We start from the raw sequence: 11,495 nt of genomic DNA, 5'->3' as shown, positions 1-11,495 counted from the left end.
CCCTCGACCCGCCGGGGGGACCCTCGACCCGCCGGGGGCCCGGGGTGGAGCTGCCGCAGGGCCGCCCCGCGGGCCTCGCCTTTGCCCTCAGCTGGGCTCCGCTCGGCGTTGGCCCCGGGCAGAGGGGGGAGCTCGCCGTCCTCGTCACGGCTGCCCGGCGGCTCGGCTGGCTGCTGCCCCTCGTCCCCAGAGGCGGCTGCGTTGTAGAGGCTGGCTGCCGGGAGGCAGTTGCCGTGCCCTCTGTTAACGGAGAGGTTTGGGCTGCTCGGAGACGAGCCGCGAGCTTGAAAGAAGCTTTTTAAGGCTAGATCGTGCGTTGGCTGCAAGGATGTGGCGTCTCGGGTAAAGAGGAGGGTGTCTTTTGCTCTGGCGTTTAGCCATCCTTCCGCTGCCTGTCTCAAGGTCTATTGTATTTCCTATGTGAACAGGTTTCCATCATCCTGGGGTTGTGCCAGCCAGGTGGTCAACAGGCACTGCTTGTAGACTTGGCAACCTCTTCTGCACCCTATTTTCCTCCTACACACATGGGGAGTGAAGGTATTCTGCTCCTGTAGTCCTGGGTGGGATATCGGTTTGGTGCAGGTAGAACGAGACTGTTGTGCCTTTTTAGTAACATTTTTTGCAGTTGTTCTTCTGCTGTGTTTGACTTTTATCTGGCTGTTTGCTGTTTAGGTTAGTATGTTCCTCACTTCTTGTTATGTTCCACTTTAGGTGTGTTTCTGTAAAAGGAAATTCACAGTTACGTTCAAAGATGAAAAGCAGTAATACTAATAAAGGTTCTGTTCTCTTTAGGTACAAGCAGTGCCCCAACAAGTGGCTGAAGATAAATTTGTATTTGATTTGCCAGACTATGAAAATATCAACCATGTAGTGGTCTTCATGCTGGGAACTATACCATTTCCAGAAGGAATGGGAGGATCTGTCTATTTTTGTTATCCGGACCAGAGTGGGATGGCAGTGTGGCAGCTGCTAGGGTTTGTCACTAATGAGAAGCCAAGTGCCATCTTCAAAATTTCTGGTCTAAAATCTGGTAAGACTGGTAAAACGTAGCGGTCAGTTAAACAGATGTGTTCCTGCGTGCATAAGGGGATAAATGTTTGAGGGTGGTTTTGAACAAAAAGCTACTTGAAAAGGCAGACCACCATGTGTTTTCAGATAGTCCCAAGCAGATGTGGTACTAGAAGCAGTCTGTCAGCTTCATGGATGTCTGTATGTTAATGTTCCTACTGAAATTTCTCACTCATCTTCTCTTGTACTTGGTGTTGATCTGGAAATTCCTTTGAGCTGGCTTGGCATGTGTTCCAGTGCTTCTGCACAGAGAACCTGAGGAAGAATGACCCTGTAACTTCCCTAGCATGGTTTTTAGGCGTTTGTCTAGACATGCCTGCAGCGTTTTCCTTCAGCTTCCACTGTTAAGCTGTTGTATTCTTTGTAGCACAGAGACAGGTTTTGTGACGAGTAAAGTCTGACGCAGTGATTTCGGACAGCTAGCCGCTTCCCTTTCAGGTGCGGTTGCACTATATAATTGTCCAGTAGAGGGGGTCGTCATGGGAAAGCAGCTTTCCAGATGTTTTAGTATTTTTGAAATAGACCTGAGTCAGAGAATTGTGACTCATGTGGGAGCCAGAGAATGCTGGTGCTACCTGAAGTAGGTGTGGGTACGTCTTCCTAAATATACGGGAGTTTTGCCATGTGTATTATAAAAATGATGAAGCACCCCAATGGTACACCTTTGTCTTATTAAAGGGACAGATATGTCAGTCAAGCAGCTTAAACTGTTATGGTGATAAAGTAATACACACCTTTTATAGGCTTCAGGGTAGTCTACAGCCTTAGCTTGAATCTCTGTTTAGGTAATCGTTGAGGTTGCTGTGATAAAATGTATGAATTCGTAACGTGGCATGCTTGCTTTTGAATCCATCCTGGACGGCAGTGTGACATGAGATAAGGGCTCTCAAGGTGCAGAGCAAAATGAATTCTGATCATATGTGTTCCTCAAAAATTTGGGCTTTCTTCAGAAGAGAGAACAGCCACAGGAAGGGTTGGTGGGGGCATGCTTTTGTATATTCCAAAGTTGTGTTGTTAGTGAAACAGTGAAGTGTATCGTCAGTTCTTTTGCCATATGTTTCTTATGCTTGAAAGACTTACCATATTATATATGCTTTCAGACAGCTTTGTAGGAAAACACATTTTCAGATGCTTTTTGCATGATTAGCCATAATGCCCACGTAAGGGCTGCTCTCAAGGAAGAATTCTGTGACATGTGCTGTGCTTGATCTGAACAACAGAGACCTCCACAGATACCTGATGTTGTTGTCTACAGCTTATCTCTGACTGTAGAGTCAGTATAAGCTACACAGCCTTAGTGTCCATGTCCATAAACAATTCTTTGGTGGAGAAGACAATAAGGCTGTAGAAAGGGGACACCAGCAAGGGATTACAGAGAGCTGGAATCATTGAGAGACATTACTGACTGTTGAAATCTGTGTTTTGGGTTTAATCCCTTGTTGAGAGGAACAGATTTGTGTCCCTGTTTGTCAGCTCCCTGTGAAGCTGTGGTTGTAGCAGAGTTTCTTGCTGTGTGATGAAGAGGACCAGCATGTTTCTTATGTGGACATGAGTGCCCAGCTGGAGTGTCATAATGTTTTATTACGTAGACTTTGGGAAAGGTTAAATGTATCATTTGTAACGTTTATGTTTATGGTGTATGATGTGCCCTGGAACTGTACAGGTTTTGTGTTGCATATAACTTGCCCACGTTGCACATTGTTGTAAGGACTCGTTGGCTGTTAAATACAGTATCTGGGGATGTGGTATTAGACTTCTGGACTATGAAGGTCAAGTAAAATGGCGTTTCCCCAGGTTTTTTTGTTTGTTTCTCTCCTTCCTGTCCCATGCTTACTTGGGAAAGCTGATGCAGGTGAACACTGCAGTGTTTCCACATGGGGTACCAGAAGGTTATCTCAATAGGTGAACTAAAGGGGAAATTGCTTTTGTGGAATACAGTCCTCGTGAAAGTGATTTGTGGAGAGCTACTAAATTATGGACCTGGACACTTTTTCCTTGACTACAGGTGCTATTTAAACTCAGGTAACCTTCTTTGAATAAGAGTTTCCAGATTAGGTCTTGAAGGTGTCTCACAGGCACTTGGTCATAGTACCCTCTAAAAGATTCCTTTAGAGCTCCTTTATAATCAGGAAAAGTTTGTTGAATTGTATTTCATAGCAGTCTTTGTACAAACTTAATATATCTAAAAGCAAGCTTTTCTGTTGTTCTCCTAGCTAACTTTTAACTGTTCTTAAAAGCTATGCTGTGAGGCTAGAAATGTAAGTGCTTGTGTAGTTTGTTAGGGTTTTGTGTTTGGTGGTGGTAGTTGTTGTTTTGACCCCTTGATTTAGTGAGGGAAGTCTTGCATCTGCTGATATTGATTGTAAGTCTAGCAGTCAAAGGCCTGAAGTGTTCAGCATTATTACATGTTTCTTTTTGAGAATTAACTATCATGTAAGATGGTGTCTGGCTTTGCAATAAGCATTAAATTTGAGTTGTTTTTTTTCTCCTCAGATGCAATCTGCACGTTTGCTGGAAATAACACTATAAAATCACCACCCCCAACCCCTACCCCCCCTGCCCCAAATTGGTAGTTAGATTTTGTGCTAAAAGCTGAAAAATATGTGTTTGTGAGGTTTTGGGGTTTTCTGGTCATTTCCCCATCCCCCAGTGGGATGACAGTCAATGTGTATTCTTTCAGTCTCTTACTGTTCCCATTTCTGGATTTTTCATTACAGGTGAAATGTTTAACAGCCTGTAGTCAAGGCAGAATAGAATATTTCTGGCTTTAACAAAGATGAGTGGCTTCTTTAGTGCCAAGAGGAATAAAGTAGCAATATACCTTTGTGAACGAGGCTGTGTTCATCTCTTGAAATTGTGCAATTTCTGCACTTGTGTAATAAGCTACAGCTGTAATCACATCTTGTAGTAAGATCCCTTGGTGCCTGTTGGAGCCGCACTAGTAGTATTCATTCATTAAGGTCACTGGCATTCCTAATGGAATTGCTGTGAGCTTTATTACTCAAGAGAAGAAATTGTGGTCAGGTCTCATGGTATGACCAAAGAGTTCAAGGTTTTTGCATAAAGAAGGGGCTCAAAAGTACTCCTTGCCTTGAAATTTTAAGGTTTTTTATTTCTCACTTGTGCCTGAAAGTGTGGTAGAAATAGAAAATAAACCTTGGGCTGGGATTTTGCACCCTTACTGGGAGTACATTGACAAGTGGGATAAAAGTTACAGGATAGCCTTCTCTGTTACAGACTTTTTCTGCTGCGCTGCATGCAATGATGTCTGTGATGCTGTTTTCCACTTAAAATATACCCTCTAATGTAATGTCTGCATTTGAGGCATACACATGGGTAAGGTTTTTGACATGGTTGGGCTGAAAGGTAATAAGGGCTCGCTATCTTGATTCAAGGGTTCAATGAAAGGGTGGAAAAATATTTTTCTGATTGCAGTTGCTCTGGTATGACATAGTACGTTATGACATGGGACTCTGTGGGAGTGTAGGGTCTGAATGTGAAAGCCTGGGCTTGTATTTCAGTACCGATTAGCATACTGTGTTCTCTGTGTTTGTAAGATTTGGAGAGTTAATTGTAGGAGCCAAGGACTGAAAATGTGGAGTGTAATTCAGTTGGTCTAAAGATGGCAGGGGATGCTTTTCTCTTACCCTTTTAGACAGACATCTCTCAAAGAGAGTGGTTCCATGGGAGTGCATGCAAAGTGACAGAAGGGATGTATTTTATTATTGAGATCATGAGTGTCTTTCTAAAGTAGTGATATATTCTGATGGAGCCTGTTGCTTGAGGATGTTCTATTTTTATTATAAATGTCAGCTTCTCGGGTGAAGACATTACAAGCTCTATGGCTTTTTTACCAATGAAATTGTGTGATATTTGGTTTCTAATAGCTTTTCTCTTTCTTTCTTAATACTTTAATAAATTTTACCTTTATCAAGCAAGCATCTATCTACAGTAAAGGTTGAGATCATACAGCAGTGGCATTTATCAGAAGAGCTCCTAAATAGCACTTCAGAATAGAATATTTCTGACTTTAACAAAGCTGAGTGGCCTCTTTAGTGCCAAGAGGAATAATTCACATGGTCAAGTTTCTGAGATCTTCAGTCTTAAGCCTGAGTTAAACTTCTCAAACTTGTGCTGTTTTTGCTGGCTGAGTTTTTGACCATGGAACTAAGTCAGATGGTGCTTTAGACTTTAGTTAGACTTTCTCGCAGCTCAGTATGGTGTTGACTGCTCTGTAGGACAGCTCTTGATTAGCTTTGCTTTCTCCTGCTAGTAAGGGGCTAGAGTGCTACTGAAACATCACTTCTGTGTTAAGAGGGTGTACTTGTCTACTGTGTTCACTCAAAGTTAGGTGGAGTATTAGTATTTGTTTACTAAAAGCATTGTGGTCCCCCAGACCTTTTTCCTGTATTTTCCTTTACAGATGCTGACAAAGAGAAGTGCATTATTTAAGTGACTCTAGGTGTGTGTCATTGCAGAGACCATAGCTGAAGCTGGGAGTGAAAGTACTGGTTAATACTCAGCTGAGAAAGGTCAGAAGTGATGGGAGAGGGCTGGGATGATTCCTGTATGAGTGGTATGCAATTAGGGACTGTTTTTCTGCCTAATTCATTTTTTTCTTTGTGGCTCCTGCAAAGTCAGGTGCCTTTCTGTTCCATGGCTGTTTCTTTGACCTTTGCTGCTGTTGTGGCTTTGAGCAATTCAGATGAGACCTGGGGCTGCCCAGCCCTTCACAGGGATAGCTTTGAGTCAGAGTGATCTTGAAGTAATGTTCTGTTTTTCAGCACACAAACAGGTTCACAAGCGCCTGGTTTGAATGAGTGAATCAAATGATTCTGTAGCAGTGCTTCATGTTTCCTGTTTATCTGCAGTTGTTATAATGTGAATTAAAGTCGTGGTTCCTATAGAGAAAGGTTCTGCTGTCTTTTACTCACAGATCGTATTCCCTGTTGAATCTGTTTACTTCTTAGGGAGCTTTAAAATTGTTTTTCCTTTTTTTAGAAACTTCCTTGATCTGCTGTGTTTTTTAAATGTACTGTTTCATCTGTTGTGCTTGTGTGTACTTGTGTCTGTGCTTGGACTGTGATTTTTCTGTACCTGTGAGATAGGGAGAGCTCTCTGGTGGGAGCTGAGGAATACCTTGTACAGAAGAAGCACAGTAATTTAAGTAACACAGTCTTTACATGTGTGCCAAATATAATGTGTGCTGTTTGTGGTGCTTTCAGGGAAGGGAAGTCAACATCCCTTTGGTGCCATGAACCTCCCTCAGACGCCAACGGTAGCCCAGATTGGAATCTCAGTGGAACTGCTGGAGAACCTGGCCCAGCAGACTCCTGTTGCAAGTGCTGCTGTGTCATCAGTAGATTCATTCACAGAGGTAGCTTGGACATCCTGTTTTTGGAAATTGTCTGTACTACTAAAGTCTTAAGAATTAAGCCTCTGAAGAACTAATTAAAAAAAGCTGCTATGGGTGGGGCTATAGGATTGTAGCCAACCTAACGGTTGTCATATCATTTGGCTGGATGCCTTGCTATTTTGAAATTACTTTTTCTTACACTGGAAAACTATGACTCCTTGGAGTCATAGGATTGGATTTTGCATGCTCAGTGGAATCAGGCCAATAGACTCACTTGTCTTGATGTCACTCTACTGTAAAAATATTTATGATGCTTCCTTATAGGAGCAGCTATGACTGAATGCATGTAAGAGACAGTGGATCTTTGGTGATTTGTAGGTGCTGGAACTCCAGTGTATAGACTTACGGAGATGGTCAAAAATGACTCAAAAGTCAAGGCAGACACGGGCATGGGTACAGATAGATATGCAGGGGTACCTTCTGATGTAGTTTTGCCAAACTACAGAATCATGCCCTTTCCCACAGAAGGATGTATTTTGTTTTTTTCCGGTTCTTTCCTTGTGGACCAGGCCTTGGGCTGCAACACTTGCCATTTTTTACCCAGCTTGTCTGTTAGTTTGAACCTCTGGAAATCCTCAGCCAGCACTGGCAGTCAGTTGGCCATTTAACAGCAGTTCAAGGCAAGCTAGGTCTGCATGGCAGGTCTTGATTTCCTTATCACTGATGCCTCTGGCATTATCTTTTAACATTTCAGCAGTTGGTGAGGCTTTTCTTGAGGCTTTTTTTTTTTCTTGCTCGCTTTCCTTACAGACGCTTGCTGAGGTAGATTGGTAATTGAACAGTAATCCTGATAATGTACCTGATGTCCTTTGGCAGTTTGTACACATAATAGCTCCAAATAGGTAAGGTCTCTTGGAGAAAGTTATCATGACTAGGAGTTGACTAACAGCTATTTTTGTATAGTATGGTTAATTGAGCTTTTCTGGAGTTGTTAGGGGAAATGACATCTAAATAATATTTCTGACTCTACCAATTTTTATAATAGCACTAGTTAAGTCATGAGGTAATAATGTGCTGCTTGAGGTCATTTGCAGGGTGGCTGGTGGATTTTTCTGGCAATAGTATTTAAAGAAGAAAACCACCTCATGATTGCACAACATTTTTACGAATGTTATTTCCAGTTAGGTGGATTTTTCTATTAAAAAGGAGTAGCATCTTAACTGAAATTGTATATTGCTTTCAAGGGATGCTGCTGAGCCAAAGGTTGAATTAATAGTTACTCCTGTAGAGAAAATGTATAAAGTCATAGTTGAAAGAAACCTTTGAGGGAGTAGATAGTAGAGGAAGGGGATATGACTGGGAGCATGTTTGTGAATGCTAATGGCTTTTATTTAATACTTGACATCATCTCTTTAGATATGCTACATTATAGCAGTGGAAGTATTTTTTTAAAGGCAAAATCATCTGTTGCTGCTCTAAGTTAAGGGGTTGCTCTCCCACTACATTTTTAGTAAGTTTTATTGAGCTTTATGGTTGTGTGTATATTTTTTTATACATATAGTTATATTACAAAGAAGTTGTATGGAAAAAAGTGGAACAAAACCACAGAGCTTTGTATGTGAGTGGGGTGAGACTGAGGGTAGGCTCCTGGGTTCTAGGACATCAGTTCTTCCAATCCTTATGTCAGAGCATGTGGAGGGAAGCACAAGAGTGTGCATATATTGCACCAGGTTCTGTTTTCCTTCATCATTTCACTGTCTATGAAAATAGTTTGTTCTCCCACCAAAACAATGCATACTTTTTTAAAAATAAAAAGAATAGGGGAAAGGAGGAGGTACCATAGGCTTAGGTATTTGTAGACTGGCTGGGAATGTCCTACAGCTTCATCCTCTGCACACAGGGCTTGCTACTTCTTGGCTTCTCTTTCACTCTTTTACTTCCTTATTCCTACAGTTTAGGAGTTTCCTGTGCATCTTTTTCATGTTTTCCCCAGCAAGATCTTGTGGCAGAGGATGCCAGGGTAGCAGCTCTTCTGTGGTGAAAACTAAAGGAAATTTCCCTGTCACTGGAGTCGTGACAAGTTGTAATGAGGCAGACTGCAGACTTTTCAGCTGGTTTAACAACTAGCATTTTGCTATGAGCTGGAATGGCAGCTTTGACCTGGTCTACAGTTCTTCTGATGGTTTAATTTGGAGGAGAGGGACAGCTTTTGTCACTGCATCACTTTGTCACAAAAAGAAAATGTTCTTCCCAAAGCTGTTTATCCAGTTGGATGAAATTGGGCGGGGAGAGGGCAAGTGAGGATTCTGAAAATGATTTCTGGATGCTGGATGGATCTGAGGGCAAGACCAAGAGTTTTGACTGATTTAAAATGGACATCTCTGGACCTACTATATCCACTTCCCCATTGTGTTTTAGATGATAATGCTAATTTTACTTCATGTAGGAGTTGTGTATCTGTTAAACTTTTGCACAAAAATTCAAATTAAAAAAATAACTTAAAATGTCTTTTTTTTTTTAATTTCAGTTCACTCAGAAGATGTTGGATAACTTCTATAACTTTGCTTCCTCATTTGCTGTTACTCAGGCACAGATGACCCCAAATCCTTCTGAAGCTTTTATTCCTGCAAATGTAGTTCTGAAATGGTAATGGCAATGATCTCTAGTAACAAGTGGTTTTTTTTCTAGCTGTTAAACCAGCTGATTTCTAAGTATTGAACTACTGTCATGCTCTTCAGTGAGATGATGCAAAAATATTTATAAGTGTTTGTTGTTGTTTATCTCAAGTATAGAGAGGGTCTATCCACAATCTTTATTTGTCAGCATCTTCATATCAGCTTTTTATTAGAAAAGTGCTATACAGCATATGAAATTTTTTTGCTTCTAGAAATGCCACCCTTGACATATGTGGATTTGCACTATGTTGCTGATTATGCAAATGCTCTGGAGTCAGGGGAAGACGGAACATGCTGATACTTGTCAATTTGTGCTTACTTGTTATGCTTGGTCTCTTCCTAGACATAGTTCCAGCAGTTGCTTAAGAATGTGGGAGAGGTGGAGAAATCACGTTCCTAGTTGAACTGGTTCTGTCACCAAGACCCTTAAGCACAAATACAAAAGTCTGAGTTGTTTTCCAGAGACTGGTTTAAGATATAACTGTCTATGGGGATAGCCTGTGTAGTCTGGAGATAAATTGCGAACTGCAGGCAGTCCTTTAAGATGTCTGAAAAATAATTCCCTACAGTTTATCAGTTTAGCCCTTTTTAACCTTTACAGTATTAACCTAAACCCTTTTCAAAACAGTATTTTTGGCTCTCTGAATACAATTTTATCGTTAGCACAGATCTCATGAATATGCAGGCAGTTAACCTAAGGAATATATTTTTGGGGGGAGTGTAACTTGATGCAGATCTCTTCTATTTAGAAGGTAACTCTATGCATGCCATGAACATGTGTGGGTAAGGTCTCTGAGAGAAACCAAAGGGAAGACGGGCTAAAGAAGCAGGGCAATGGCTGGTCATTGCCTGGATGATGCTGAATTTGCTTGTTTGTGGTTTGCTTGTTTCTGTGAGTATGGAAAGTGAAATTAGGACAGCATGTGTGCATATGTGATTCCAGTATGTGGTAGAGAATTAGTTTTCCTCATTAGATTTTACTAAAACATTACAGCATATAAAATATGTGGAAGTTAGAATTATTTGATGAGGGTGGAAGAATAATGGGGACTACTTTGTCTCAAGGTTTCTATTAGAACTACAAGGCAAATCGATGCATAGCCTTGAGTGCAGAATTGCCTGCAGTCCCCTCTGCCTTACCTGTGAGCAGGTTACACATCGCCTGCTAGGAAGCGATTCTGGCTTGGAGGCTGTGGTCTCTGTGCAAGCCTGCTCGAGTCTGTCAAGCTTGCCTAGCTCACACCCACTGTCCTGTGAACTGAGAAATGCTAGGCTGGCTCTGTGCATCCTAGATGGAGCAGCACCGAAGGGGTAGTACAGGGACAGCTGAACTGGATTCAGAAGCAATGGTGTTACCTTGGTTTTCCCAGTATTACAGTGTATCCTGAATGGCATGAGACTTTCTTGGTCTGGTTTTGCTGGGGTTTCTTCTGTGAGATACGCAGCCTGATTACTAGGATGATGGGCAGCCTCAGACTCACACTTCCACCTGCCTGAACTTTGATTTCCTAGCCCAAAAAATGTTATGCACAAAATAGCCACTTTTAATTCACTTACAATTTTACTAAGCTTGAATGAGCATCCTCTGGGATACCACTTTAATGAAATACATATTGTTGTTGAAATACACAGGTTTCACTGTGAACATTCTTGATAGGGAATCAAAAAGGAGGACTTCAGATTTACTCCCTGGTGTGGAGTGGATGTAATTTATCGTGTTCTCTGCATAGACTGAATTATTTGTATCATTTTTGAAGCCATTTTATTTGCAGCAACTTTTGGGTTTTGATTGTTCGGGTTTTGTTTGGTTTTTTTTTTTTCCCCTAGGTATGAGAACTTCCAGAGACGTCTGACACAGAACCCTCTCTTCTGGAAAACATAAGCTTAAATTGTGTCATTTGAAGTGCTTTCTAAACAGTGTGATCTGAAAGATGCAGCAAGTAACTCCACTGAAGAATTTGGGGGGAGAAAAAAAACCCAAAACGATTAGTCTCAATAGACAAACTTGTAACTTTTGTATTACTCTTGAAAATTATTTAAAATTAAAATCCGTGAAAACTACTTGCCTACGCGTTGTTTTTTTTTTTAATTGAAGTATTTGGCTGCAACAAGAAATCAGTGTTCCATGTGCATGCATAGAAATATCCTTTTGAAACTGCATTTAAAGTGGAAGAAATTACAAGATAAAAAATGGCAGCACTGTTTCATACTTGTGTGATGTTTTGGGGTGTTTAGTTGTAGACAAAATAAATTTAGTTTTTCCTCCTTTACCTCATTCTGAAGAGTGATTGGGTGACTGAGAATATGCTGGTGGTTTTCCTCCTGGTACTTACACTGTAAGTTCTTTTACTTTGTGCACAACCAATATTCCTGGCCCCAGCTCTCATAAATGGTAC

General features: G+C 41.3%; 1 protein-coding gene across 1 annotated transcript in view; it reads left to right on the top strand.

Annotated features, from left to right (window-relative positions):
- The window catches only part of LOC104837540 (chromosome unknown open reading frame, human C11orf73), a 19,732-nt gene extending 8,437 nt beyond the window's left edge, over positions 1-11,295 (top strand). Inside the window, exons 3-7 of the mRNA XM_010576746.1 lie at positions 484-582; positions 793-1,030; positions 6,294-6,445; positions 8,952-9,070; positions 10,927-11,295. Coding sequence (XP_010575048.1) covers positions 484-582; positions 793-1,030; positions 6,294-6,445; positions 8,952-9,070; positions 10,927-10,981 — 663 coding nt within the window. The 3' untranslated portion in view covers positions 10,982-11,295. The remainder of the gene's footprint in view (positions 1-483; positions 583-792; positions 1,031-6,293; positions 6,446-8,951; positions 9,071-10,926) is intronic.
- The last annotated feature ends 200 nt before the right edge of the window (positions 11,296-11,495 follow it).

This window comes from Haliaeetus leucocephalus, unplaced genomic scaffold (assembly GCF_000737465.1).
Source record: "Haliaeetus leucocephalus isolate CR32 unplaced genomic scaffold, Haliaeetus_leucocephalus-4.0 Scaffold536, whole genome shotgun sequence".
In the NCBI taxonomy this organism is placed as follows: domain Eukaryota; kingdom Metazoa; phylum Chordata; class Aves; order Accipitriformes; family Accipitridae; genus Haliaeetus; species Haliaeetus leucocephalus.
The sequence above is the reverse complement of the archived record's forward strand: the minus strand, read 5'-3'. Positions and strand labels throughout refer to the sequence as shown.